Source organism: Embiotoca jacksoni, unplaced genomic scaffold (genome assembly GCF_022577435.1).
Source record: "Embiotoca jacksoni isolate LCO1_2020_lvr unplaced genomic scaffold, fEmbJac1.0.p SCAF_14, whole genome shotgun sequence".
Classification (NCBI taxonomy): domain Eukaryota; kingdom Metazoa; phylum Chordata; class Actinopteri; family Embiotocidae; genus Embiotoca; species Embiotoca jacksoni.
The window spans coordinates 15780754-15805188 of record NW_027185274.1 but is presented as its reverse complement, the minus strand read 5'-3'; the positions used below and the strand labels follow the sequence as shown (position 1 = coordinate 15805188).

The following is a 24435-nucleotide window of genomic DNA, read 5'->3' as shown; positions in this document are numbered from 1 at the left end:
TTTCACATAAGATAAGCTTATCTTTCACACAAAGTGATACAAATTTATTTCATCCAGACAGATGGTCATTTGAAGCTGTGGGAATTATCTGCTACTGAATCTGTGCCGATTTCCTCAATTACAAAACAACTGAATATGGGAATGCTGCACAAATGTTTATCACAGTTTATAACATAAAACGTGTATTCTTGAATGTATTATTGTTATGAACATGACGGAGTGTGTGAAGGGAAGAAGCTCATTTAAAAGTGATGCATGATATTTCATGAGAGCAGCACAGAGTTTAAGGGTGATAGCAACTCTGCAACATCCCACGAGCATCAAGAACAAACCAGCTTTCACACCACCCTTCCTGTTCTCTTATCTGTACAATAGGAAGAATAGAGAATTGAAGAATAAAGCCCAGGTCATCTTTCACTCATTTAATAATCCAGCAAATGTAAATGTAATGGCGAGTATAATCCAATTTGTTATTCTTGGGGACATCTGGAAACAAACAGATTCACTAAAGGGCGAAGAACAGAAATTTAAAAAAAAACAGCATGCTTAAAGCACAAACTTGAAAAATAAAAACGAAGCAACAGCATAATTATAATAATGTTATTTTTAGACATGATTTATCCAACTCATTCAGTCTCATATGAAGCAAATCATGTCATGTCACACGTACAATAAAATGCAAGATATGGCCTGCATATTGAGAGGCGGTGTTTACCTAATAGTTCATGTCATTAATCAAGTGCATTTTCAGTCAAATAATGATCTTGGTGTTGTTTATTTACTTTTTCTCAAATAAATGACATTTTAGGATAGAATAGCATCCAAGGTAATTGCTTTGAATCTGCTAATGGACTATATTCACCACAGTGCCAGAACCTTTGAGGTGACAGTCTGTAGCAGTCATGGTAGATCTTTTCCATCTGGCTATAACCTTTAAGGCTCAGACAGCAGGTCATTCCCTAATGTTCCCTTCAGCGGGATCAGGACGAGCCTGTTACAGCTGTTTCATAGACCATTAGATAAACTATTGCTTCCACAGACAAACGCATTTATCACAACTTTAAACAAATATTTACTCCTACAATGAATGCTCTCTCAAGTTGTAACTTGAAAGAGCAGGAACATGCCCCTCTAAATGACAATTTAAAAAAGTATTTGAACAATATCTAATTGTCCAACATGTCATTCATGTAATTGTTCTCTGTGAGGGCACCAAATTACCTTGGAACTGATTCATTAGCAAATCTGCCATTTTTGCAAAGGCAAATTCAAAAGTGGCAAAGACAAATAAACCTCAGACAAAAGGTCAAGCATGATCTGTTTGCACAAAGAAAGCCACTCTGTTCGTCAGATCAGCAAAAAAACTAGGTATATTTGAAACATTTTTGAAATGATGGACTTGTGATTGAGATCAGAAGGAGCACATGCAGACCAGACCGCAAATGTGAGTAAAATAAAAAAAATAAAAAAAGACAGGCAAAAAAACAACAGCAAGAATCTCTACAGAGATCAATAAGAATTAACAGATGCCTCTCAGTTCACAGAAATTGGATCAAAAATGTATTTGAAGGAATACATTTCCTTAAGAACGTGCCCAAAAAGACAGCAGCTATTTGAAACGTGTGTTATTTTCACGAGTCCAAATTCAACCTGCATGTGTCTGATGGTATAAACTTTGTGTGCAGAAAGACGTAAAGAACTCCAGACAGCCCGGAGCCGTGTTTTTCTTACAATGGCACAACTAAACTTGTATTTTTTTGGAATCATGAACACGTGTACAAAGGACTTTAGATGCAAATAAATATTATTTAAGCAAGAGTTGATCTTTTTGAAGGCTGATAATTCAAAGCATACTAGCTGCTTGTTGAAAGAATATTTTGTGCAGCAGGAAATCACAGTCTAAGAATGGCCATCCCAGCACGTTGACCTAAATCCTGTAGAGCAATGGGATGCTGAAAAGCAAAAAAATGTCATATTTGTGCTCTGTACAGCGGATGAGCTGAAAGCTTTGCTGTGTGAAGCAGGCAAGAAAATGTCCCCACAGCTCTACAGACACTGGTTGATTCCATTCCCAGATGTCAAGTAGTTTTGATTAAGATTGGTCTTTAGTAAAGCAACTTTTGGGTGTGCAGTACTATTTTTTTTATTAATTTTGAAATGTATATTGATTTTGTGATCTAAAATCTAACAAACTCCTTTTTGTTGTCAGAATTTTGTTATGTACAGAAATCAAGCAGCTACCAGAACACTGAGAATGAATAAAACAAAATACATGACGGAGTTGGGACCGTTAAAGACCAGAATATTTCATCACTTTGAATTGCTGAAATATTTACTTTTCAGTATATCTTTCATTTCAAACACACATAAACCTGTATCTGTTTGATATGGCAATTCTGTGGAATTATTAGTGCTATTGTTAGAACTTTACTTAAAATCAAAAGGTATAACCTTCCTATACAAACACAATAATGTGTTTAACATGCCAGAGATGTCTTTTAAGAGTTCAATTAAAATGTAGTTCTTTCAAAGCACTGAAAGTCCTTGTAGCTTTTTTTTTTTTGTAGCGGCCTGCATTTACTTAAAGTCTAAGAGTTTCTAAAGCATTTTCACTTTGCTTGAGTATTTCCATTTTATACCTCTAAGCCACTAAAATGTCTCTATAATCCACCACATTTGTCTGAAACCCTTAGTTACTATTGGATGACAGTTTTCCATACCCTTTCTATCCAGTGATATTAAATTGTAATTTAAAAATTTTTTTTTTTTAAAACTAAATAAAGTATTTAAAAGCCAGTTGGATTCACTAGAAAATACACTGTTTTTCTGAGCTTGTTGACATTTTTGAAACAGGCTACATGGTTCCTACAGAACAGAAATGATAAATACATGATGTTACAGAATATGATGCATTACTGTACATTAAACGAGGACCGGATTAAAGGACGTGAATACTTGTTAAACCGCGGATTTTTTTTTAAATTTAAAAAAAAAAAAATTTGTTCTTCACGTGTTCGATTAATATTTCATATATTTGTCAAATTAGGAAGCTTCGTTATTAGCACGCATGTCAACGACACGGTGTCGGACGAATCCCGGGGCGTGACGTCAAAATCCACCTGCGGAAATTTCCTACGTCATCGCCATGCGACACGCCGGATGAAAACTAGCGAGCAGTCTGAGCGGCGGAACCTTCACAGCTTCATGTTGTTGTTTCAGTGAGTTCGCGAGCCGAGAATTGGACGTGTACGTGTAGCTATAAAGAAGTCAGGTGTCCGTAAGGTAGGCGGGCGCCGACCCATATTTGATATATCCGACCTATTGTTCGCGAATCGATCCATCGCAGCTTGCGGCTAAACGCAGTTAGCGAGTAGCTAAACGCTGTCGTTGTCACCGGGATATTCTTGACAGTTTTAGTCGTCGGTGCCACCGGCGCCGGTTCCGGTATGAGTTCTGGGTATGGCGGTGGCGGTGGAAGGAGAGGCAGGCGAGGTGGTGGTCGCGGCCACAGAGACGGCAGCAGGGAGAGATGGGACAGAGGAGGTGGAGGAGGCTCGAGAGGACGCGGTTCCGACTACGACTGCGACCAGGACCGAGGAGGAGGAGGAGGAGGAGGGGGAGGAGGAGGATCACCGAAAGACCGTCCTCCTCCACATCTGAAGGGCCGGGAGATTGGGCTGTGGTACGCAAGATACGGAGCCGTGAGGAGGAAACAAGCTGACCGGAGATCGGTATGGGGGGGTGTGAGTGAGTGAGTGAGTGAGTGAGTGATGGATGTCAGGGTGTTGCAATTCATTTACTAGGTTTTGTAGTATTTTAAAGTCTTGAGGGGAAACCGAATTAGTTCCAATAAATAGCTCCCTTTTTTAAAAAAAAGTGAAGTCACAGAAATGTTCATCACCGATTTCACAGTTTCACTGGTGGAATGTGAAATTTGTTCAAACACGAGGGCGCGTCGCTTCGAACCTAAACTCTTGTTACTGCGATGCCGTCGCCGAACTTTCCTCTCTCCCGTCGCGTGCAGAGGGCGGTGGTGCAGATGGATGAGGCCAGAGAGCAGCACATCACCAAGCTGCTCAACTCCGTCCAGAACGAGCATCCCGGCCCAGGGAGGGACAGCAGGGGTCCAGGAGCCTCTTCATCCGGCAACTGGCAGACGGCTGCCAGCACTCGTGGTCACTGGTGAGGACGGCATGCGTGACTTTTCCATCTGGGACTTGTACAGTGTGGTGGCTGGCTTACAACGAAGAAAACCGGAAAGCTGGATGGGATCAAATTTGCTGGAAAGTATGAGTAATGAACGTGTTTCTGATCATCAGTTACTTTGATGGGGACGAGCCTGAGGAGGATAAACAGAAGATCGATGTCAAATCGGAGGAAGAGGAAGATGAAATTGGTCCAGGCCACAAATCACAACGGTAACTTTGCACGAAAATGAGTTGCAAGCCAAAGCGACGTGCTCCAAAAATGTCGTATTTGATAGCCCTGCAGAACAACCAGTGTAGTCTGGTAATTTACTATATTACGGATATTTACGCCATTCATTTGTGTTTGTGCAGTTGCTTCTCTACAACAGCAGCTAAAGACGAGCCCCCGGACACCTGGGAGGAAGACGAGCCGGAGGAGAAAGAGAAACTGATCAGGAAAGACAAGGATCTGGAGTTCCTGTTTCAGGAAGTAGTCAGAGACGGACCACTGGATGACACCTTGAAGAGAGATCTGCAGAACAAAATATCTGATCCAAAGTACAAAGAAATGCTGGTGAGTGTTTTGATTAGTATAAAGTTTGATATATATATACAACAGTGAAAATTAAATCTACGAGGTCATCGGGCCTAATAAAGTCATGTGCAAAATCTGTACCCATCATCAAGTTATCAGGACAGAACATCCGCTTCGGATTTTATTCATTATTTACTCTTTTTGTGTGTGTGTGTGTGTGTGTCTTCAGAAATTCAGGGAAAAACTACCATCCTATAAGAAAAAAGAGGCAAGTGTTTGACTTCATTCACCATTTCTGGGGGAAAAAAAATACATTTCTCTTTTTTTTTTTTTTCCAAATTTGAATTTGTATTCTCATCCTCCTCTTTAATCCTTCATCTTCTTCTGTGGTGCTTCTATCATTCCTTCCACAGGAGCTGGTGGAGCTGATCAACTCAAACCGTGTCCTGGTGGTGAGCGGGGAGACCGGGTGTGGAAAGACCACTCAGGTCACTCAGTTCATCCTCGATGACTACATCAACAGAGGCGTGGGCTCGATGTGCCGCGTGGTCTGCACGCAGCCTCGTCGCATCAGCGCAATCTCGGTATGTACCGACTGCGTGGAACTTTATGTCGTTGCATTGCCACTGATGTTAATTGCGGTTGATAAGGTTTCCTTCATCAGTCATGTGATATTATAGCCATTTTTCACAATAATGACTGTTCTCTGAAATGCTTTTTGTGTGTCCTCCCTCTCAGGTAGCAGAGCGTGTAGCGGCAGAAAGGGCAGAAAGTGTGGGGAATGGAAATTCTTGTGGTTATCAAATCCGCCTTCAGAGGTAAAGAAGTCCTTTTAAAACTTTGCGAATTCATTAAGTGTTTTTTAAAAAAAAAAATTTATATGTTTGATTACGCTCAATGTTGAATTAGCACTCGGTTCAGTGGTTTAGGAAGCAAAAGAACAGGCTTGTGTTTAAAAACCTGGTTTCAGCTGATTGTCTGTGTATGTGGGTCCTGGTCTGGACTTACTGGTTACAAGGTTGGGAAAAACAACACACACACACACAAACACAGAAGGAGAGAAAACACATTACGCAACACTGTTCTATTGGTGGTGCAGTGGTTAGCATCGTCGCCTCACAGCAAAAAGGTTCCGGGTTTGAATCCGGTCCTGGGCCTCTCTGTGCGGAGCTTGCATGTTCTCCCTGTGCTTGCGTGGGTTCTCTCCGGGTGCTCCGGCTTCCTCCCAACATCCAAAAAACATGCGCCTCCCCAGCTCCTCCTGCCCACATGCCTAAGTGTCCTTGAGCAAGACACCGAACCCTAAATTGCTCCCGATGGTGTGCCATCGGTGTGTTGTAAGTCGCCTTGGATAAAAGCGTCAGCTAAATGAAATGTAATGTAATGTAATTGGCATGTGTGTATTTTTTTTTTGTTACAGTTAATTCTAACTGTTAAATTCCAGTGAAGTTTGCGGGTTCAGTACACTGATATCAGTGTGGGCAATACACTGTAAAATCTCCTGCCTTCGTCACGTGTCTTTGTCACAAGTTTTAGAAGCTATGACTATATACTGCACTTGTGAGCACAGATATTTTCCTGGTCTACTTTTGCTGGGAACTGCACACATCACGCATGAAAAATAGGCGAGATGCCTATTCTCCAGATGACATGCTGCAGCAGTGAGGTATGACATGCAGGCAGTGTTGCTGCTCTGATAACAGAACGCAGAAACTGTGTCATTTATGTCATAGCTAAATTGCATCTAAACGCAGCGTAAATACAGAACTCCATGGACCCAGATGCTCCCATGTTAAATGTGTTACTGTTTTGTTATCAGAGGGAGTTTCTTGATGCATGGGCTAAATTAAGATGGAAAAGGGAAGTGTACAATGAATGAATACCACAGGAAATTATTTTTTGAAGAGAAGGAGCTATAAGGATCAGTAGATGGGAATGGTGACCTGAGAACAGGAGAGGGAACAGATGGACAAAGCTAAGGGAGAGAGGCACTGTAATTGTGTGCAGACTGAGCGAGCAGTGAGTTGGGGGAAATGAGCGTGCAGCAATCTTAAATTTATTCTATACAATAGATTATATGGCAGACAAAGAAGTAGGAGGAGAGGAAAATAGACAAGATAGATGTAGTATGAGGGAGACTGATGCGGGGGATTAGAAGGAAAAAGATGAGCAAATGAATTACTGTTCGAGAAATAGGACGGATATCAAGGTGCTAGACTGAATTTAAGACTATTTTTCACATTTTCTAAATCTTTTCATGTGGTCCTGCTTCTTTTTTTTTTCTTTTGTTGCATTAAATTATTGTCATGGCTGTTTTTCTAAGAATAGTAACTAAAGCAATTTCATGAATCAAGGATCTTAAATTAGGTGTAGTCAGTTGAGAAAAGGCATCTTTTTGAGCTATATTCATACGTCTGTGCAGTTTTACTCTCGCTGATGTGACCATGGATGTCTTTTGGTGTGTAAATGCAAAAACCTGCTTTGTTAAACTACTAATGACGCACCAGCTCCCCCCCACATAGCTACTAATATAAGAAAAAAGTTCATCTGACCATCTGCACTGCCTGCTCTGTCTTCAGGTAATCAACTTTTTAAAAACAGATTACTAATTGGGGGAAAAAAACATGTAAACGAGTTTCAGCTCTATTCACGTGGAACCAGTGTATTAGTCTACACAGTTCAGTCAATGCAGGCAGGTACTGAATTGATGTGTTTTTTTTCTTTGGGTTGTTATAATGACCATAAAGTAGTACATTTTTATCGCGATAACATGTCTCTGTCACATATAGACAGATATAATGGAGAAGTTATTTGTGGATGTTTGACCTTTTATGAAGGGCAGTTTGTCTGTCTTGTTGAGTTTCAGAATGGATGCAGGCTTGCTGACCACTAAGAAGGTGTCTTACATGCAATTTTAGTTGACGATTAATTGTCATACAAACATTTGCTATTTGATTCTGTTCATTTTACAAGCCATATCACAGATACATAATACACTATTAAGCTATTTATTGACTTGAAAATTGGGAAATGTACACTAAATAAAAGTTACATTTCCGTTTGCCTTTTAATGTTGGTAAGCAAAGATTGCCGTTTTTAATACAACATAAACAAATATGGAAAGTCTATCACTAAAATATAAAAAGGGATGATTGACAAAGCAGCACCAATAATCAAAGATACAAAAAAACGAATGACTGGTTGTTGTAATTCTCCAGTCGCGTGCCATGATATTATAGCAAAGAGAGGCGTAACGAGATGGCGTGACTAAAAGCTTAAAGCTGCCGCTGGGTTGTATTGCAGTAAACTGTTGAGTTCAGTCAGTGCTACTGTGCAGAGAGCGTCAGCAGTGGGCGTGTTAAGAGGACCTGGTCTACGGCATGCTGGTCCTTCACTACTTTAGTTAGATGCTTTAAACCTGCTTGTTACTTGATGTTTTTTTTTTTTAAAGTGGACTGTTGTTATCCCCCTGTTTCACTGTTATTATGTGTATATTTATTATTCGTATCATTGCTGTTGATGATCTATAGTATTTAATCATGTACCAGGCTCACTGTTTGCTTCACGACTTTGTTTGTTTACATTCATTGTGTTGGCTTATTGAAATACTTTGTAATTCTGCTGTGGTCTTATTTTTCCGTAAAGTTTTCTTTGAAATGTCACGGGTGCATCAATTATACAGCAAAGCCTTTGATGAAGTTCAGGTGTTGTCAGTGAGATGCATATTTCAGATGTTGTCGAGAAGCCAGTTTCTACTTTTTTAGGATTAAAATAAATGAGAAGCTGTTCATGGGATTCATTTCTGACTAATACTGGGACAAAACATGATATAAATCTAGTACAAACACAAAAGTGTCTATCGTAGCCAATTACATTACTTATTACTTAGTAGTTTTGTTACCAGCATCATTTTATGGGCTCGTCTGTGGACAGTGGGGCAGCAGATAATGATTATTTTTCATTTTCTATTATTTCTCTCAATCAACTGATCAGGTGTTTTAAAATGTCAGAGAATGGTTTAACATGTCGATTGGTGGTTTCTAAAGCCAAAGGTGCAGTCTAACATGTTTTGTTTTGTCAGCCGAATGATATTTAGTTCACCATCTTGGAGGATTAAGGGAACCAGAAAACATTTGTATTTAAGAAGTTGGAAATGGGAGAGTTTTAGCATTTTTTTTTTTCTTTGACTTAAAAGAGTCAATTATCAAAATAGTTGGCAATTAATTTTCTGTCAATCAACTAATTGATTCATTGACCAATTGTTGCAGCTCTAATGCACAACATGAGTATCAAGATATTCTTCTGTAAGCTAAAGTTTAAGCAGCCAACTTAAAACCAGAGAAAGAGAAGACAATGGAGTCTGTAACAGTTGAACAGGGAAAACCCAGCACCCATTTTAACAACCTTCTGTCTTTATTTCATACTTGTCTTAATTTGCGTCATTTGGGAAATGTAATGTACTCTTTGTTTATTTTTGTCCTCCTATTTCACAGCCGGTTACCACGGAAACAAGGGTCGGTCCTGTACTGTACCACAGGCATTATTCTTCAGTGGCTTCGCTCAGACCCGTGAGTTCGCTCCCACCCTTGTTTTATCATCCCCGTCACATCTTCTCCCTGCATTTCCCCTCTGAGTCTCCGTCCAGCTGTCCTTCGGTTTTTGTCGCTCTGTTTTGTCCCCATTGATTTGTGGTTGTCTTTACTGTCTGTGGAAGATTCATTAGTATGGGTTCTCATTCTCATAGGCAAAGAAATGAAGGCACGCGTGCACACACACACACACACACACACACACACACACAGAGACAGAGCTTCTGTTGACTCATCCTTGCATTGCTGAGTGACTTTAGAGGAAACGCAGACTAAGTGAGTGCCAGCTTTGCCTTGTTGTCTTGCTTCATGCTCTTTCGGAGCTGGCACGACTCTAGCGAGTCATTTCAGGACTGAAGGTGTCTGACAAAATGCTGCAACTTTTTTTGGCAATAAAGTAGATTTACACAGCAGCTGGTCCATAAGTTGACAGTCTGCATGGACTGTACACACTTCTACAACGCCGTGTCCAGAAAAGTCAGAACGCTGTGTCAGTAAAAAGAGAATGCAATGACTTGCAAATCATATAAACCAATATTTAATTGCAAATAGACCCAAGACAACATATCGAATGTTGAAATTGCACACATGGGTCAAGAATTATGTTTGGAAAAAAAGAAACTGTTGGACAAATGGACTAAAAAACTTGTCTTGCCTGTAGGAAGTAAGTGCAGCCATACTGGGCACAAAATTGCAAAGTGAGAACAGACAGCTTCTTGACCCAAAATCAGTCACACACTTAAACCTTCCCTGCTTTTTCGTGGTCAGGTTTTTGTCCAGTATCAGTCATCTGGTGTTGGACGAGATCCACGAGAGGAACCTGCAATCAGACGTTTTGCTCGTCATTGTGAAGGACTTACTCAACCTCCGGGACGACCTCAAGGTCATCCTCATGAGTGCCACGCTCAACGCGGAGAAGTTTTCAAAGTATTTTGGTATGTAACCCTTCAAAGGAAACACCAAACTTTGTTCACCTAAAATGTTGCATTTAACACGATTGAATTGTTCCTGTTTTTATTATCTGCTCCTTTCCCTGTTTCATCCTTTAGACAACTGTCCAATGATCCACATCCCTGGTTTGACGTTCCCAGTGGAGGAGTTCCTACTTGAGGACATTGTAGAAATGACCAGGTAGAACAGACATGTACAAAGACAGTCAAATCCTCACATGCGTTCAAATACGAATGAAATCACAGCATCCCTCTTGTTCTGATATAAAATGGTTGGTGTCTCTCTGCCAGGTATGGCCCCCAGAATAAGGACCGTCGCCCCTCATGGAAGAAAAGCTTTTGGCAGGGGCGCAACTCCAGACCTGAGAAGGAGGAGAAAGAGGCTGAATACAAGGAGAGCTGGCCTTGTTATGCACGCACACTGCAAGACCGGTGAGTTGGTGAGAAACAGCAGGGCAGTTGAACTGGCAGAGGGGGCTGCCAGGTTGATAGATGTGGTGTTTCGGTGGGAAATGGGAGGATTCGGCAGTTTTAAATAAATGTCTTGCTTTTCTTTTTCAATTTGAACTTCAAGTTGAGCCATGGGTTCTGTGAAGGCTGAATACAGAGTGGCGGTTTTGTTCTGCAAGTGGTCACGGTGAAGGACGGGTGATTTGGAGCACCTGATAGTCTGATAGATTTGTCAAGCAAACACTGTTTTGGGAGGCTGTGGCTCAGTCGGTAGAGTGGGTTGCACACTAATCGGAAGGTTGGTGGTTCGATCCCCAGCTCCTCCTGTCCACATGCCCAAGTGTCCTTGAGCAAGACACTGAACCCTAAGTTGCTCCCGATGGTGAACCATCGGTGTGTGAATGTGCTCCTGATGGCAGCACCTTGCATGGTGATCTGTCTCATTAGTGTGAATGGGAAAAAAAACATGTTAAAGCGCTTTGAGACCGAAAGGTGATAAAGCGCTATACAAGTACAGACCATTTACCATTTTAGTGTTATTCATTGGTTGCAGTGTTTACAATGTTTTTTTCTACATGGACTGGCAATCAAGCGTCGATGTTTCCCACCTTTGTCCATAGTCAGCTGGGATAAGCTCCATGGCTCCCTGTGACCCTGTATAGAATAAAGTGGGTAGAGATAATGGATGGTTGTTATACCTACACCACAAGCAGCTGGCAGCTGCGAGGTCGCCCATAGTACAAAAAAGGCAATGTTGTAGCTTCATGGTTTCTTCTGGAAAATATAACTGCAGCTGTAAATGACTTATTTTTGCCACTTGGTGCAATTTTCTTCATCTACTACATCTATTTGGAGTGCAGGCCCTTTTCTTTATTGCCAATATTTAGCATACCGGTAGAAAGTAAATTGAAACACAGCTTTTCTTGAATGCACCCACACTGCCAGTCTACTTAGTAACTCCTTGATGTCTGACTAAAATTCTGGCTCAAGTGACAAAATTAAGGTGAAGACCTGCAAAGAACTTAATTTTTAGTTTTTCAATTTGAATTTATTTTGTCCTTAGTGCTACGTGCCATTCATTTTGATATTGATGCTGCCATGTTTTTGCTCTCCTTTCACTTCTGTTTGAAATAATGATTAAATATTTAAAATAAAAAAAAACCTGTCACGACTTCAGTGCACTGCATCCGACAACATGTTGCCAAAGGGAAAGTTGGTTTGCACTGAACACTGACTGACTATCAATGAACCAGCAAAATGATGCCATGTAATGCTTCGCATTCACAAAAAAGGTTTCAAAAGAAAACACTGAAATGACCCTGAAACGCCTGCGGCTTAGAAATACATGGTGGTTTTTTTTCATCGTCGGAAGAACTCTCCTAGAATTTCAATGTGTGAACAGTGAAAGGACAATAATAGTCCATCTATTGTTCAACACGACACGGATGTCTGAACTCTGAGTTCATTATCTCCTGTCGATCTCACATCAGAGATTCAGGGAAGAGAGTTTCCACATTTGAAAACGTTTATGTTTTTAATTTGTACGAGTAACCAACAAATGTATCGAGTGTGAGACCACTTTTCTCAGGAGGAAGAGATGTGTTTATGCGACAGGATGGGAGAAGATGGAGACAATAATTTACTGCCGGTGTCCTATGTTTTACAGATACTCTGACAGGACCGTTGAGGCACTGGAGATGTTAGACAGCGATGACAAGATTGATCTGGAGCTGATTCTGGCGCTGATCCGTCACATTGTTCTTAATGATGAGGTGAGTGTAACTTTGTGTCTCCGGTTTCAGTGCAGCTGCCTGAAATCGCAACTTTGTTCTGCCTTAAACATGATTTCCAAAAAAAGTACACACCTGTACTGCAGATGAAAACGGGTCGAGGGAACCTATTATGTGTCTTAAGTTGTCTATAAGCTCTCAGTGCTTCTGTCGCTGAAGCTAGTCTTGAAGATATTACGATTACGATCTTGGACATGAAAATCTCCTCGTCCCCCCCACCGACCGACAGAGAGAGCAGTGGTCTATGTGGAGGAGGGTTTGAGATGACATAGAAATTAATAGTTCACACAGACGCTTAAGCTGACAGAAGGAGAGAAGTATGGTGCCTTCGTAGGTAGAGCAGATGGAAGGAGCAGGATGGATCTCTTCCAAACAGAGTGACATTAGATCAGAGGAAATAAGAGCGATCCTGGCAGCAGATCTGTGCTAATGAGTGATCGAACAGCTGCTCTCCCACTGCACGTCCCTTTCCCTTTTGCCTCTTTCCAATTCAGGTTAAGTTCCCTCATTTTTATGTCAGCGTCTTGGCAGTGCTCAGTTCAGTCTTTGGTAATGTGAAATACAATGACAGCTTAGTCAAATCAAAGTTAAAAGTACTCTTTCTTTTTTGAGTCTTGCACTTTTTCAATAGACACTGTAATTTCTGTAAAGTTTTTGCAGCCGTTTCATGGAGTCCATCGTGTACCTGCACAATAGAGCAGAACATCATACGCAGTGCCGTTCAGTGTAGTCTCTTGTCAGAAGAGAAGAATGGACGCGGGGACAACTTTACAAATCAAGTGCCAGAACTGAATAAAATAAAATAAATTGTCACATTTGCTCTCACTGTATTTTTTTTTCCTCGAGACATGAAACGAGTTCAACTCATACATTTAAGTTTGTGGCTGTGTTTGTGAAAACCGTTTACTGGAGAGGAGAAAGGTAAAGACGGGCCTTGAATAATGAGTGACTAACGCAGACAGACAGAATAATTATCCTTTCCCGTACGAAGCCGTATCTCCCATCAGTCATGGCCACATTGAGCCCGTCCGCCAGCTGATTTGCCGTGGCATCGTGAAACGGCTGAGGAGAAACTGCTTGATTCACTACGACGGCGCTCTGAACTCGGGATACGTGCCGTCTGCCAAGCTTTGGACTGTGATGATTGGTTAATTATGTTGCAGAGGACTGTGATTAGACACCTCGGGGGTTGACATGCAGGCATTAATGAACGCCTGCTGGGTGTAACTGTATGTGAGTGCTTTGGTGTGTGTGTGTGTGTGTGTGTGTGAGAGAGAGACTGTATGTGTGTGTTGTGAAAGAGTGGGCCGACATTCCAGAGCTTACTGTAGTGTTATTTAATTTTCGGTTAGAATTAATGAGAACCTTTTTCTATACTGAACGTCCGTAACGAGGCACACAGCCTACGTCATTCTCCTCCTCTATATTTCACACATAACACGTGCACAGACATTAAAGTACGCGCGTACAGTCCCATGTGGGTGAGCACTTCTAATTAGCTTCAATTAGAAGGCAGCCCAGAAGCTACTTCTTATGTCTGAACTTCATCTCCCCTTAAATTTTCTCAGGAAATGAGTAATAATTCTATTTAAAGAGTGATATTTCAAACCTGAGTAATTTTCACCCTGAGAATGATTTTTGTTTCAATGTAGATTCCGAGAAATACTGTGTCCAGCCCCTTTGCTTAGGATTTAGTCTTGATCTGATATCGATAGGTCTGATTTACTGAAGGTGTGTGTGTGTGTGTGTGTGTGTGTGTGTGTGTGTGTGTAAAATGACGTGCAACCTTCACACCGCCCGCAAAAAAATGTCCAAGCAGATCTACTAACGACGTGCAGCGAGGATTGCGTCTTTCAAATGTGCAATTTAACACGCGTTGTCCATTTTGGGTGTTTGCCTGCATGCATATATGTAATATTGGGCGTTTTTTTTTTTTTTAGTACGACTGAAGGTATTAATCAGATCCGCAAATCTGTTGAGACAGCTTCTCTTACTGTGGTGAGAAGGACACTGTGGTGGCGGGGTGTGGTTAGCTCAGCTGCAGGGGGGGGGGGGGTGGAGAGTGGGAGGAGCGGCGCAGGGAACGGTGCCGGGCAGGTGTAATGAGCGCAGCTGAGCCGAATACGAACTGATGAGCACAGCTGAGCTGGATGTGAACTGATGAGCTCTCCCCTACTAAAGGGGAGCAGGGAGAAGGAGGAAGGGAGATGCGGCTGCACGAAGACGTCGCTGTGTGGACAGGGCAAATAAAGGCATTTTACACCCGCACGTACGACTCGGCGTGTCATCCGTGTCCAGGAGACACCCCGGTAGCAACAACCTTGCTACAGACACGCAGGAAACTAAAAGAATACGTAGAGAACGTGTTTTACACCCGTGGAAGAAAAAAAAAAAATGTGTTTTTTATTATTCAGACATTTCGTTTGTCCAGCGATGACAAAACATTTTTTCCTAGCTGTTTCTGTGATGTGCTGTATGCTTAACACAGGACATCATAAGACCCGACCATAATAGATAGTATTTTTTTTTAATTAGAATTTTTTTTTTTTTCTGAACTTGCAATTTTCCCTAATTTCACAAGTTTCACAAATTGCTTTAAAGTTTCTGAAAAAGATTTTGCATTTTTGATCGCAACAATCGCAAAACACCTCTGAAATCCTAGACGGACTACTCAGAAGCACATTTGCATATCTGTTCTGTATATCTGATAAAGTCAGAATACTAACAAGTCTGCTGATGTTTTTTCAGCTAGCATGTGTGTGTGTGTGTGTGTGTCAATATTTTGAGTGTGACTAATTTTTTCTTTTTTTTTTTTCTTTGCTGCTGCGAGACAGTGTAGTCTGTTCCTGTGCTATTGAAGCTGAGGGAAGATGTTATTGTAATGATGATGTGGGCAGGGAGAGTGTGGCTCAGTGTGGAGGTCTGAAGCTCAGGGCCAGTAATCTCCGTCTGCCTCCTCTCAGCTCCTCCGAGGATCGTGGCGCCTCGTGGACTTGTCACAGTTGTCGTGTAATTGCTGTTTTTGTTACTGTTGGCAGTGATGGTCGTTGTTGTTGTTGTTTGTTTGTTTTCTACCAAAGCCCTGCTGGTTTCTGTGTCTTTCAGCCGGGCTCATCACGTGTTGTTTCATTGACAGGAAGGAGCAATCTTGGTCTTCCTGCCCGGTTGGGACAACATCAGCAGTCTCAATGACCTGCTCATGGCTCAGCAGATGTTCCGATCAGGTACTCGCTCACAGCAGCACCCAATCAGCAGACGGGACATGGAAGTTGCATGCCAGTGACAAAAAAAAAAAGTGTATTTAAATGTGGAAAATGATAACGTGAATTTTCAATGTTATACATCCTTTTATGGACCTTGCAATTAGTCGATTAAACAAGAAAAAATTCTGCGCAATAATCGTTTTCGAAAATATTCGTTAATTGTTGCCCTTGAATCGTGTGAAAACCTAAAGCATCCACTGGATGTGTGATAAGTGACCTGATAATGTGGGAAAATATTACTATTTCATAAATTATTATTCAAACTGTGTATTTACGTCGTAAAAATGTTTGGAGGGGATCTTTGAATTTATTGAATAAAAAAAAAAAAAAAAGATGCACTGAAGTTTTTTGGGTTGAGATTAGTTCTGACTTTAACCCCCCCAGTTCTCCCCACACACATCAAGAGGTACAACCTAATCATTTTTTTATTTGATAACATTCTTTATAAAATTCCATTCACTATTAACTAAGCTTGAATAAGTGTGATTTTTATGCATTATATTTGGCTTCACATGGAATTTAACTGTATTTTCTATGGAGAGACAGCTAGTAGTTTTATAAAGGACGTCATGATGTATAGGTTTGTCGAGTACTTTGTCAAAATGAAGTTCGTTTTCTGTCCATATATGATGACAATATAAGATTTGTTGCCAGAGATAAATATTAAATGTTGATAAATTACTGCATTCTCCATGTTTACCAGGATATTTATGGTTATGTAAAACATAATTGTGCAGTCTCTTGCACTAGCAGTTGTATCTTACGTTGACAACTGGTGCTTTGTTTTGAGTTTTTCTTTTGTGTCCTGTTGTATTTCAGACCGGTTTGTTATCATCCCTCTGCACTCCCTCATGCCCACCGTTAATCAGACGCAGGTCAGCAGTCCTCTGTCTCTCTGTCTCTCTGATCGTCTCTGTGTTTGCCGATTGTTCAATATCAGAAAAGTCCAGTCTCATCCTCTTCTCTCACTCTTCCTCCCAGGTGTTCAAAAGACCTCCTCCTGGAGTTAGAAAGATTGTGATTGCTACCAATATTGCAGAGACCAGGTGTGTGTGTGTGTGTGTGTGTATGTGTGTGTGTGTTTTTGTGTTGAGTAGCTAGTCCAGCCTTTGTACAGACTGCTTTTGAAACTGTACTGTTGGCAGTTAATTATCCAGGACGTTTAGATAAAATAGAAGTGAAGACATTTTGTCGCATGGGGTCGTGTACTGTACGTGTTGTTTCTGTGTGCGGGAGTGCGATGCGGTAGGTCTTGATCACTAATTGAAACAGTGGATTTAGAGCTAATTAGCCTTCGTTTCATGGATGGATTACAAATACTGTCATATTGGCAGGGATGGAAACCCCTCTGACAGGCAATTTGTTAATGCATTCAGAGCCTCGCACTCTCACAAACTGAGCAAATTAAGAATGTGCCTTCCCTCTTCACCCCCCCTGACACCTCTTTACTAAATATAGACTCTAAAGTTGCCAAAGGGCCATATTTTATGTTTTACTTCAGAGTGGTTGTGTGTGAAAGAATCTTAACTCGGTATTCTGGACTCAGTGCTTTTTACTATTTGATCTTCGTTCCATTCCCTTTATTTTTTTCTTTTCTTTCTCTCCACTCTTCCTCGCAGCATCACCATCGATGACGTGGTTTATGTGATAGATGGAGGCAAGATTAAGGAGACCAACTTTGACACCAACAACAACATCAGCACAATGACGGCCGAGTGGGTCAGCTTAGCCAATGCCAAACAGAGGAAAGGACGTGCTGGCAGGTGTGTGTGTGTGTTTGTCTATACATAGGGGTGTTTGTTAATGTATTTATAATGGGGGGGGGGGGGCATGCTTTATATTTGTGCCTCCGGTCATGCAGTAGTAATCTGTGAGAACGATTTTTCCTTCTATTTGTCATCTGAGCTCCCCGTCGGTCTCATCCATCGGCCCTCTCCTTCCCGCCATCCCACCTGTAGACACTAACGAAGGCAAAGTGTAGACGCTCTCGGGTTGTTTCCAGTCTGCAGCGCGGACACGTCTGTTCTGTTGGATCGCTCTGACACCAAAGTGCAGCAAGGCCCAATTAGCAGGAGCTGCTTATTGAGTGCAGTCTCATCCCACTGATTTTAAATTAAGCCCTTGTCACAGGGCTGGTATAACATGTAACACCCCCTCCCCCATCTCTCTCTCTCTCTCTCTTCCCAACTATCTTCTTCTCTGCCTACATCCAGAGTGCGTCCAGGGAAGTGCTATCATCTGTACAACGGTCTCAGAGCCAGCCTGCTGGATGCCTATCAATTACCTGAAATTATGAGGACGCCGCTGGAGGAGCTCTGCCTGCAGATTAAGGTTGTGTATGTGGAGAGAAAGACGGAGACAGAGAGTCAAATAGGAGTTGAGTTGAGGACGAGATTGCTCAGAATTAGTTTTGTGACTGTGTGAGGGGGGGGGCGAGAGCAGTGCTGCTGTTTGTGGTCTTGTGTTGAATTGCAGCCTCTCCGGCCTAACGAGAACAAAGGATGAGGATTTTTCTCGGTTGTCTCATGCCCATCGCTCTCCAGCTCTTTTCTCTCTCTTTTTTTTTCTCATTTTCTTTACTGGTTGCAACCTGTGGGTTTTTTTTTTTCCCCCACTCCTGTTTTTGCTTTCTCTATTTAAATCCTCGTACTCCACTCGTACTTTATCCAATGCTAATGGAACATTAAGCCAAAGTTCACTCAGATGGAGTGTTTGCAGTGATTATTCTCACCAGTGGTTTTATTGGATGTGCGCTTCACTGTCCATCTTTGCTCGAGCTCAATTGGATGTATTTGTGTATGTTTGTTGAAGCCGGTGGGTGAGAGGTGGATTAATGCATCAGACCGTCTTTAAAGTGAGAGGAACCCGGGCAACATGCTAACCCTGAGCTGACTCTTATGCACAAACACTCCAGTATTTCATTATTAGTCAGACATAGAGATGTGTTTGCTGGCTCACTCTGCGGTTTTCCACAGGTAGATGTTTGGTGTATTTAACGTTTCTTTTGTGATGTGGAAGTGAATGCACATTTATTTAATATGGCTATTTTCACAAAATCAGCTCTAATCATCGCATTTATTTTTGCACCAAGCACTTAGAGAAGCGTGGTAATGTGCTTTCAACGTTGGTTATTCTGTCACATCTTGTAAACAGCAAGTCGTGCCTGGTGGGAAGAAGACAAACATAAAGCTAATTGCAATCAATTTTACAACATCTATGTATTACCGACAATTAGTGTGCAATAAATGAAAGTGAAGTGACTTTAACTTAAACATGACAATGTGCTGTTGCTGATCCCAGTTTAATGTGATGTGCACCGTCTAGATATTGAATCTGGGGTCCATCGGTCGGTTCCTGGAGAAAGCCCTGGACCCTCCCACTGAAAAGGCCGTCAGCCTCGCCATCAAGAACCTCACAGACCTGGTGAGAAAGAGTAAACGTCATTTAAAAATGTTTAAGATGGGGTCCAGAACCAACCAGTTGCAACAATTAACTGAGCCTGCAACTCATCATCATGTGCTATTTTTCGCTCAATTATTTTGTTTGTTTTATAAAATGTCAACTACATCAGAGCTGAGCATCAGAAAACAAGCAAAACAGTATTTCATGCTGACACGTTGCAAACAAAACAGCACTTTAATCTGACAATTGCTGCTGAAAGTCTGAATTAACTTAAGTGGCTTCTTTTTAAAAGCAATCTGTTGCATTGTTAATAATAAAGACTGTATAGTTTTTACACTAGAACAACGCATTGCCCTTTGGTGCGCGTTCGTCATTTCCTTTCTTGTGGATATGGTTCGAAACGCGTGATCCTGACTGTAAATGGCTAAAGGTATTTGCCTCCCGATGGGTATTGCGGCTGTGTGTTGTTAGAACGCCCTGGACTGCGCTGAGAACCTGACAGCGTTGGGTTTCCACCTGGCTCGTCTGCCCGTGGAGCCTCACATCGGTAAACTCATCCTGTTCGGAGCGCTGCTGGGCTGCCTGGACCCCGTACTCACCATCGCGGCTTCACTCAGCTTCAAAGACCCTTTCTTCATACCCCTGGTAGGGCACTCAGTGCACTGACATTAAAGCTAATGTCGGCAGCGACGCTCGGGCGCCCTTAAGTACGTGGCTGCACTTCGACTCTCTGACTGTCAATTGCACACTGGGGCTTAAAGAAATGTTCTTGTACCTGTCAGGGTAAAGAGAAGATGGCAGACATGAGGAGAAAGACCCTGTCCAGAAACTCCAAGAGTGACCACCTCACTATTGTAAATGCCTTCCAGGTAAAAGAGCTCGCACCTCTCAGACCTGAATTTTCTTCCGCGTCTTGTTTGCTGTATGAATTGATCCCGTCTTAATATATCACGCATCGATTGATCCCAGGGCTGGGAGGAGGCAAAACGGCGTGGTGCCAGATATGAAAGGGAGTACTGCTGGGACAACTTCCTGTCTGCCAATACACTGCAGGTGAGTCGGGCCGATCGCAAGTGACACGCTGAGCTCCACACCGGGTTCGACCGGCCCGTTAAGGACGTCATTTATCTGTTTGTCATTCAGATGCTGCACAACATGAAGGGTCAGTTTGCTGAACATCTCATGCGTACAGGTTTTGTCAGCAGCAAGGACCCCAAAGACCCCAAATCTAACGTCAACTCAGGTAACTTAGAGAACCAGAACCTGATAACGAGGCTGCAGAGCAGCAATACAATATGATGTGGACCTGGGAAATGTAGCAGTGATCATTTGTTCTGTCTCTAACTGGCACATTTTTTTCCCCCCCGCCAGACAATGAGAAGTTAATCAAGGCGGTGATTGTAGCCGGTCTGTACCCGAAGGTTGCCACGATCAGACCATCTCACAGCAAAAAGAGACCAGGGTGAGTCTGCTAATTCAACGAGGGGAATGAGCAACGATGGGCAGGAAAGCGCTGCGCAGCACAAGATAGAGACGAGCGCAATCGTCCATATCGGTCGCTAGACAGAAAAATGGCCTTCACGCTGCAGTATCTCACCAGACCTCTCCGGTAAGAGTTCAGTAAGGGTCCTGCGACAGTTACCCGAGGCTGTGCTGGGGACCGTGTCGGTACAAAAACAAACAAAAAAAAGGCAGTTTAGCAGCCCGAGATCAACGCAGTCATCCTGGAATTGCCCTCAGGCAGCTGTCACGAACAGACGGTAGCTCTGACCTGTGTGCTGAGGACAGACGCTGTCCCTCTCAGTAGGACTGTCACTTCTGTCCCTGCGTGACAGCGTTGGACCCAGGTGCTCGGGGAAACTTCCTTTTCATAAGTAACCCTCAACAGTCGTGCTACTAACCAGTTGGACATTTTCAGGTCTGCATCACAGCTCTGCAATTTTGAACGAAATAATGGTTTCAATTTAGTTTGTTTTGCCGCTAAATCAGACCGCAGGAGTTCGTTACTTTTTGTATTCTGCGTACATTATGTTAAAAAGCTAAAAGCACCTGACGGGCTGGTTGTAAAACAACTTTCTGTCTCTTTTTTTTTAACATTTTTAATTGTTGAATTTTCACTCAACTGGGCACAAATGACGACACGCGTACGAACAAACAAGCACACTATTTTGTGCGTATGCATTTAAAAACATTTTTTTTTATTTTTATTTTTTTTACCAAAGTATATGATACAAGAGTCTAAAACTAGCAGGGCAGCACAGACCTCCACCAAGGTCAATAGTCTATTCTCCTGCAACATGCAAATCTGTATACGTCATGTCTGGATATATTTCCAGAACTACTGGAATGATCTCAAAGTGCGGAGTTTCACATTTTGATTTTCGAGCACAGTTCGTCGCGCGACATGCGTGACTACATTTCAGCATCCGTGTTTTATCATTATTGAACTGTTAATGCTCGTCGTTTTTCTGTAATCTTTCTGACAGACAAACAAACCACGAAGAAAAAAAAAAAAAAAACCCCGAACGTTCTTGGTGGAAGTAGCAGCGTGAAAATCTCCTCTAGACATGATTTAGCGTTGTGGCCTCGTAGCCTCCATCGGAGATGAGAATGGGGCTGCAGAGGTCTGGTAAACTAACACGTTCCTCGAGTTGAAGGCGTCAACTTTAAATTCCTAGTTTTTTTTGTGCGGTTCCTCGTTTCGATTGTCAAAATTCTTGCAGATTAGTTTTCCGTCAGCTCGCTGATCACGGCACGTGTTTGTTTGTTTTTTTTTTTTTTTTGAAGTCCGTTCACCGTGTTCTGTTGTCCGTGTTGTTTTTGAAGTGTTCCCAAGGTGTACACCCAGGCTGATGGAAAGGTGTGCATCCACCCGAAATCTGTCAACGCTGAAGAGACGGAGTTCAACTTCACGTGGCTCATTTACCATCTGAAGATGAGAACGAGCAGCGTGAGTAAGCGCGAGGCCCCGGTGCCACGTTTCAACGCCGCCGCGCGACCCGTCGCGCGTTTCTCCTGCGCTCGACCGGCGGTCGAAGGTTGTCGGCGGTGCCGCGGCGGCTTTGCACTTGCTGAATATTTGATTAAAATGCTTTCCTTTCAACTCCCTCTCAAAGGCTCACGCGCTTCAAAGCCTCCGGACGAAACGGTCAATTGCAGTTTCCTGACTGGCGCCCTCTCTCCTCTTTCTAGCTCTTTTGTCCCCCCCCCCTTCCCTCTCCACACTCCCATTTCCCCTTCCTTTCCATCTACCTGTCTTTGTTCTTGCTCTGCTGTCTCTATTTGCGCGTGTTTCCATTCTGCAGAAAAAACACCTTTCATGTCGTCCCTGATTGCTGCCTGCGCCTTCGCCGCTTTTGTCCGTAGGGGACATGGGACATTCTTTTCGATTGCCGTTATTGCCGCTAACCTTTTTTTTTTTTTTTTTTTTTTTTTAGTTTTGCAGCATGCGAGCGGTTTTGTGCCAAACGCTGTGCAATTTCTATATATAAAAGAAAAAAAAAATTGTCAAGGTCATTTGTTTTCTTGAGTGAGAGGAAAGCTAAAGAGTGGAGCTGTAGAAAGAAAAAAAAAAGATAAAAAGGAACGCAAGTGAGGGGGATGACATTCGACTTTATCTTTGATGCGCTCGCCCCTGGCGGTCCATTACATTACACATTCATAGGGTAAATGCAGTTGTCCCCGCTCTCTCCTTACTTCCGTTTTTTTTTTTCCCTTTGTCTCCTGCCCACTGCCTTCACCTTTCTTTACCGCTCTCTGACGCTACTTCGACGCCTCTGTCGCCTTCAAAGCTAAAAATAGGTTTAGTTTGGCCTCGGTCTGCTGCTCACGCAACCTCTGTGGCGTTTGACCTTTTCAAAGACGGGTTGTTTTTCCAGAGTGCGCGCACGCAGACGTAAAAGCGTCACGTGGAGTTTTTAACATCTATTTTCTGTCTGTAATATTCCGAATTTTTCCACGATCTGGTTGGGGAGAACCCAAATTTGTCATTTTGGGCCTCGTTAGTCCGACCGCTCCGCGTCGAGCGGAAGCAAAAATGGACGGGAAAAAAACGTGCGACGCATTAACGAGGTTCGCAGGCATGGGCGAGGTGACATTTCTCCCGAACACCGGAGGCACCGAGACACATTTCAAAGCGGCGCAGCCTCTCTCTCCGCTAATGGGACACTTTCAGCCCAACGCACGGTGGCTGTCGGGCACCGCGTGTCACGGCGACGCCTGGACGTGTTTGCCGTTAACGCTCCCGGCGCCGTGTGCCAGCGACGTCTCTCCCGTCTCCCTCCAGATCTTCCTGTACGACTGCACCGAGGTGTCCCCGTTCTCTCTGCTGTTCTTCGGAGGCGACGTCACCATCCAGAAGGACGGGGACCAAGAGACGATCGCGGTGGACCAGTGGATCGTCTTCAGATCCCCCGCGCGCATCGCCCACCTCGTCAAGGTAAACGAAGCGGGGCTCGGCGTCGACGGGTGCGCCGTGATCCGCATTTCACGGGCCTCTCTTTTCCCGTCTCGTTTCCCCCAGAGTTTAAAGAAAGAGCTGGATTCTCTGCTGCAAGAGAAAATCTGCAATCCGGCTCCCGTGGACTGGCAGAACCGCCAGTCCAAGGACTGCGCCGTCATCGCGGCCATCATCGACCTCATCACTACCCAGGAGAAGCCCACGGGTAGCGGTGCGGGCCACGGCAGAACATGGCCGTCGGCCCCCGGGGGACAGCGCGTTCACTTCCGCGACGACGACGACGACGAGGACGATTAGAAGCGGCCGGGGATTTGGCCGGCGATGAATGGAGGAGCCTCTGAAATGATTGGTCGGTTGCTTGAGCACGGAGTGAGATATTTATTGATAACCAGCTGTCCGTCCTCCTTGGCGGTCCTGCTCGGTTCAATTTGAGCGCTCCCTGGTTGCTCCTGAAAGCGAAGCATGCCCTCCTCTCGAATGATTTCCGCTAGTCATATTTGTTTTTGATTTTTTTTGTTTTTTTGTTGTTGTTGTCTGTTTGGTCATGAAGTTGCAAGGACCAGTCCCTCTGTAGCTGCTTTGTTTATTGTTTAGTTTGTACATTTCAGGCTTGGATAAGTCTTTGTTTTTATTTTGAAGCAGCGCCACTTAACGGTCTCGGCAATAAAGAGATGATGTACTGTACCACCGTCGCCCTGCTTTGCTTCAGCTTTATCGGGCCGAGATTTAGGAATTCAAAACAAAGCAATGGCATCGCCCTGAAATATTGGTGGCTTCATCGTAGGACGCCATGAGCCTGTTCTGTGACGG

The 24435-nt window shown here is 43.1% G+C and overlaps 1 protein-coding gene across 2 annotated transcripts; it reads left to right on the top strand.

Moving 5' to 3' along the window:
• Positions 1–3154: 3154 nt before the first annotated feature.
• Positions 3155–24309, top strand: dhx36 (DEAH (Asp-Glu-Ala-His) box polypeptide 36). Of its 2 annotated transcripts, XM_069148256.1 has the most exons (26): positions 3155–3731; positions 4025–4182; positions 4320–4418; positions 4560–4761; positions 4952–4990; positions 5136–5306; positions 5461–5540; positions 9216–9290; positions 10080–10246; positions 10361–10442; positions 10553–10693; positions 12378–12483; positions 15638–15725; positions 16584–16639; positions 16746–16810; positions 17384–17527; positions 17978–18095; positions 19089–19187; positions 19638–19811; positions 19949–20035; positions 20136–20219; positions 20310–20409; positions 20538–20628; positions 21993–22116; positions 23452–23604; positions 23689–24309. In XM_069148256.1, exons 1-26 carry the CDS (start codon positions 3447–3449, stop codon positions 23920–23922), a joined length of 3222 nt encoding a protein of 1073 aa, XP_069004357.1. In that variant the 5' UTR covers positions 3155–3446; the 3' UTR covers positions 23923–24309. The 2 variants fall into 2 exon arrangements, with proteins under 2 accessions (XP_069004357.1, XP_069004355.1); XM_069148254.1 differs by lacking the exons at positions 23452–23604; positions 23689–24309 and having other exon boundaries at positions 21993–22697.
• Positions 24310–24435: the final 126 nt, after the last annotated feature.